Raw genomic sequence first — 6,000 nt, 5'->3', positions numbered from 1 at the left:
CTTCAGTCAATTTAATACAGAAACACAAAGTGTCAAAATTTTTAAACAGTAAGCTTAAGAAGCAATTCGAGAGTTGCCTCCTTTCCTTCATCTGTAACTGAGGAAAAAACTAAGAACAGCAGAGAAATTGAAAAGAGATATAGGACTTTGATACTTTTCTAATTAATCATAAATACCTAGTCTTTTGCTAAATAAATTGTTTTTGCTCCTGTTAAAATGTTCCCTTCTCCCAGGTGCCCCACCAAGCCCAATGTAACCTTTAGAACAGTGGGTAGGACAAGGACTTGCTGGCCCAGAGCTATCATTAACCTCAAAGAAACATTATTTTGACAGTAATCACCTAGAGTAACCCTTACTTTGTCCCTATATTGCCACAGTAATACCCATGTCTTAGAATGGGCTCACTGGGGACAAAGCCTAACAAGATTTGGTTGTGGTGATTTATTGAAGGTATGTTCTCAGCAGAAAGGGAGAAAGGGAAACAGGGTAAGACAGAGAAAAAGGCTAAACACACAGATTTGGTCTCAAATGGAGTCTGGCTGAGCCTAACCCTTCCTGGAGCTCTAGAACATGAACTACACCAAAAAGTTGGCCCTACCTTGAAACAAGGGCCCAGCCGTTTTGTTTCCACCCCAGTCAGTTGGTCATTGGCATGAAGAAGGGGAAGCATAACATCCAGGGCAAGGCTGCTTCCTTTCACTTGAGAGCAATTCCCTGGGGAAGGGGATACTTGGGAACTGCTAAGGAGCCAACCCTCACAGAATATGGGAGATGCCTATACACTGGCCCACTAAAAATGATCTGGGCAGGACATCAACAGTATCAACAGTATCCACCACACCTTGGCATCACATCTTCCTTCTTGGCTACCACCTAGAAACTATGAAGGAAAAAAAATGAAATAACAGAAACATACCAGTTTTATGAAAGCATAGTAAATAAAGGAAAAACAACTATGTTGATATCTCTATAGTTGTAGGAGGCATAGACTAATATATATATTATATGTATATAATATATATATTATATGTATATAATATATATATATTTTTTCTCACAGGGTATAGATGCCATGAGCTTATCTTCATTCAATACTCAAAGGATCCTAGACTGGATGTCCTTGGAGGTATCTGACACTTTTTCATTCAACATGTTTCCAATCCCAGTTAGGAATATTACTAAATATGCTGGTCTATAGCTGTAGATAAAATATTTTACTCTTGGAATCACAGACAACATGAGAAGACTCAAAGTATTGTCTATTATGGAAACTCTACATCTTAACTGTTTCAATATAAACTATAGTAACATGTAACAATAAAATAATCAATATTTTATTCAGTTCTGAGGTATAATATAAAATACATAAAGTCTGAAAAATGTTTAAGACAAAATACCATCAGCATAGCACAAAAGTTAATGAAATATTCTACAATGGTAGCAAAAGCATATAAAGTTCTTTTCTTACCTTAACTGTTTTAACTCTTCAAAAGTAGAAAATAAGAAATTATCTTTAAAGAGCTTTATGTAGTACCATTTAATGTTAATTTTTGTTTTCACGTCTAGAAAGCCTCCTATATGGTATTAATAATTTTTAAAGTATCATGTATTTAATTGGTTTTTAGAACCCATAAAACTATCCTTGAGCCATGATCATAAATTGTATTCCTGTAAGACTTGACAAAAACAGAGTGAAGTGAATCTGGATGATAAGTAGAACTCTACAAGAGATTAAAACCTAGCTGGTTTTTTAAAAAAATACTTTGTTTTATGGTCTGAGAAGAGAGGAGGGAAGTTCCTGGCCTGTATCCCCTTTCTTATTAAAGTCATGAGGTGGTATGGATATTACCAACATTCAGCTTAGTTATAAAGTAAATCAATTACAGATTCATCACCATTTATTTTGTATAGAAAGTGTAATTGAAATGCTTTCATAAGAAAAAGGATGACAATCATCGTAAGCAATGATAGCAAGAGATGCCTCAAAGGGAAATGAAACATACCTGGTGATGCTTGGATATGTGTTTCCAGGTAGCCAGCCATTGCTCTTTCCTGGTTCTTCCCATACACATACCCTCTAAAACTCAGAATGAAGCTAATGGGCAAGATAGAAGTCAGCTGTTGATATCTTACTTAGCATTAAAGCACCAGAGGCAGAAATTAGAAGGTTATAACAAAATAGCAACCCTGCATAGCCCCTAACTTTAAAAGAACTTACCACTCCACCAAACAAATTCACATTATTGACATGTAATGAAAATGTAAGACAGAAAGCAAAATGTATATACTTTAGAAAAATCTTTAATGTGTTGTTTTGAACAATTCCATGAAACTTAGATATGTACTGTAAGTATACTTTCTATTTACCTATTTCATTGTTAAATTCTTCATTCAGAGCTCAAAGGTCCTAGGATTTATGAGTGATGCCAAAAATTCTAAGAAAATCTTACCAAGTCATAGCCGGTTATAAAATTTCTTTAGTTTCTATTTTAAAAAAAAAATCTCTTCAGCACTTGGACAAGGGAAGGAATGCTACATAGTGATGGCCTTTTTATTTTTATTTGTATTTTGTTGGCAGTTCCGTTCAGTTGGTTTCAACATTTATTGAGCACCTACTATGTACCAGGCACTGTACTAGATGCTGGAGACACAAAGATGAATAAGACATGGTCCCTGTCTCCCAGAAGCTTACAGTCTCTTGGAGGCAAACAGGTAAGTACAAAGACATAGAGTTTATTCTAAAGTGGACAAAAATGTCAGTAATGTAATAGTACTGGGCCTTTAAATACATTGGCATGTCATTGTTTATAATGTCAAGGCAGACAATTAAAATGAAGACAATTTTCATGTGATAAAACAGTAAAATCATTAAGACCTAAGTTTTAAAGATTCACATGATAAAGGTAGTTAATACTAAAAATTTACACCATTTCAAGTATTTTATACTTAGAAATATTATTGCCCACATTTGTGCTATAGTCAAAGCCATTATTCCAGGTTACTGAATCATTCACATCTTGGCATGCTAGGATTCAGTTTCTCACTGAGTTTATGAATCAGAACAGCTAATTCCTCAGTCGCTTGGCTCTTGTCTTCCAAAAGTTCATAACGAAGGCTGGAGATATCTTGCTTAATTTCTTTCAATTCACCTACAGTATTTGTATTTAAAAAATATCATTGGTAATTTGCTCTTTGGATTTAGAAAAGAACAAAGAGTGAAATTCACACAAATTCATATAATACGAACACATTTGCTTCATAAAGTCCAAGGTAGTTTTTTCAAACTTTTTCCTTCGAGATATTTAAGAAGTATTAGTCTTTATAAATATGCTGATTTTTGACAAAAGCTATAAAAATAGTCCAGCCATGTTTTCAACAGTAAAACTCAGCTGAAGTATTATTCTGTGGCTCAGTCACCTCTTAACATAGGGCAATTTCTTGGCGAACTGATCTACAGCCAGGGTATCACCATCCTGTCTATAGGGAGTTCCCCTTTGGTTCCCTCAGACATAGGGTTGAAACCTAAATGGCTCATCTCCCTTTGCTAGGGTGGAAGAAACTCCTAGAAAAATGAAACTTTACTAAAGATGATTCAATCTGTTTAATAGGCAAATACTCACATGGAACGAGTAAATTTTAAGTCAGGTTTGAGGTAAGAGAAGGGAAGAAAAAGAAGTAGGAGTGATTATTAAGGAAGGGAATGGTAGTGAACTTGGGGCCAAGGAACATTTTGTGGGACACAGAAAACCAAAGTATTAGGAAGTAACAAACAATGTGAAATTAAATTTAGATGTGATACCACCGGCAATGTGTATACACATAAGAATCTCCATAGGAGACTTTTGGCTATTAAAAATCAATTCTTCCCATAATTCAGCTTGGCAGTGTTTTGAATGTATGTAGTTTGCTATTAAAAACTGAATTCTCGGGGTGCCTGGGTGGCTCGGTCAGTTAAGCACCTGTCTTTGGCTCAAGTCATGATCCTGGGCTCCTGGGATTGAGTCCCACATTGGGCTCCCTACTCAGCAGGGAGTCTGCTTCTCCCTCTCCTTCGGCCTCTCCCCCTGCTCCTCTGTCTCTGTCTCTCACTGATTTTCTCTCTCAAATTAATAAACGAAATGTTAAAAAAAAAAAAAAACAACCTGATTCTTTTGCAAATGATTGTAATGTAGATAAGCCATTGACATTAAAAGGTAAACTTTGGGCAGAGATTTATCTTGAATCTAAGAAATGATTCTTCAAACTACTGGTATTTCTACAGCTTTTTTTTTTAAAGAATCACACGTAAAACATACCTTCTATATTATTCCCTGGCACCTTTATGATGTTTTAGAGTATAATTCTATGTTATATATATATATATATATATATATATATATATATATATATATATATAACATAACATATATATATATATAACAATTTATATGTTATATATATATATAGGAATTCTAATTATTCCACAAGAATACATATAAAGCATTTGCAGATTCCTTTTTTATGCAAAAAAAGAAAGTGCTTCTTCCTTTCCCATCTGGCAATATGATCTAATTTGAAATCACAAGGCCAGTCATTGCTGAAGGAAATAGATTCTCATACCACTCAGTATCACATCTGGACTACAAACTCACTAGATCTCCTTTCACCTTCCTACTGCCATATCCTCCTCTTTTGTTTTTGACTTATGAGGAGACTATGAAGTGTTATATGGTGTATATGTGATACAGGAAGCACAAACTATTCAATCTCTTGGACTTCAGTTTATTTATTAAATAAGAATGCTAAATTGTATGATAGTTTAGTGAGAGCTTTGTTCAAAGCTCCAAATTCTCATTAACTCATTTTCCTCTTGGGTACAAGGACATGTAAGATGCTCATTTGTGTTTGTTGCTGTCAGCCATCCAATTCCCCCATTATCACTTTTTTCTTCTCCCCATTGGCACCCATCAGAGAGGTTATTGTACAAATAATCAGATTTCCGCTTTCTAAACTACAATCCCCTTCCATCCTGTCTCCCTGAGACAGTTTCTAGGGCATAATGATTGGATTTTTGCTGGTCCTCAATCAGATGTTCATTGACTTCTTTTCTACAAACACAAATCAGTGGTCTGACCCAGATTTTTAAGAGATTCCTTGCATTCATCAGGTAATGGCTTTGATGCCCATCACCAGTTTTATTTAGTTTAGCCCTTTCTACTCTTTATCAGCATAGATATATCTAGTGGCATCTCATTACTGTTGGAAGCTAGTTTCCACTTTTAAGGCAACTTATTTTTCCCAGGTTGATTTCTTTCCAATTCTGGGCCTGTTTTTCGGCCTAGCCTTTGGTGAAACATTTTTATAGTACAGACAGATGCCCTGCCTAGGATATGCCTGGAAAAATAGGCACCTTTACATAAGGAGCCAAGGAGAAAAGTGAAAGGCAAAAGAGAAACACCAGATGAGAAAAATGGGTTACAGATTTCTTTCTGTACAAAAAAAAGTAAAGATTTTTCTGAAGAAATATGGGTTCTATTTGAACCAACCACCCAAGTATCCTATTGGAAAATGTTAACATTGGAAAAATGTTAACACTCACGTGAACTCACTGCAACGGAATTAAAACTGCTGAATACTTTTTATGTAATTTAAAGGCTCCCAGAAAGATGGCAGGTTTTACATTCTAAGAATCAGGACATTCTTATCAGAGATAAACTGTTTCTGATTGACATTTTTAATAACTTTTTCTTTTAAAAGAGGTTTAGAAATGTAACCTAAGATTCTCCTATCAATCTTCGATTGGATTTTTTTTTTTAATTTATGATAGGCACACAGTGAGAGAGAGAGAGGCAGAGACACAGGCAGAGGGAGAAGCAGGTTCCATGCACCGGGAGCCCGAAGTGGGATTCGATCCTGGGTCTCCAGGATCGCCAAACCGCTGCGCCACCCAGGGATCCCTTCGATTGGATTTTTAAAGTATCCTGAGATCATTAAGTTAGTTGCAAAAGGATGTTTCTCGAG

The 6,000-nt window shown here is 35.4% G+C and overlaps 1 protein-coding gene across 7 annotated transcripts in view; it reads right to left on the bottom strand.

The window, feature by feature from the left end:
• Positions 1 to 2,285: 2,285 nt before the first annotated feature.
• The window catches only part of TRPC3 (transient receptor potential cation channel subfamily C member 3), a 64,938-nt gene continuing 61,223 nt past the window's right edge, over positions 2,286 to 6,000 (bottom strand). For all 7 annotated transcript variants that reach the window (XM_072788535.1, XM_072788536.1, XM_072788537.1 and 4 more), the window contains one exon: positions 2,286 to 3,149. In XM_072788535.1, coding sequence (XP_072644636.1) covers positions 3,007 to 3,149 — 143 coding nt within the window. In that variant the 3' untranslated portion in view covers positions 2,286 to 3,006. The remainder of the gene's footprint in view (positions 3,150 to 6,000) is intronic.

This window comes from Canis lupus, chromosome 20, assembly GCF_048164855.1.
Source record: "Canis lupus baileyi chromosome 20, mCanLup2.hap1, whole genome shotgun sequence".
In the NCBI taxonomy this organism is placed as follows: Eukaryota; Metazoa; Chordata; class Mammalia; order Carnivora; family Canidae; genus Canis; species Canis lupus.
Note: the sequence above shows the minus strand (reverse complement) of the source record. Positions and strands in the feature narration are given on the sequence as shown.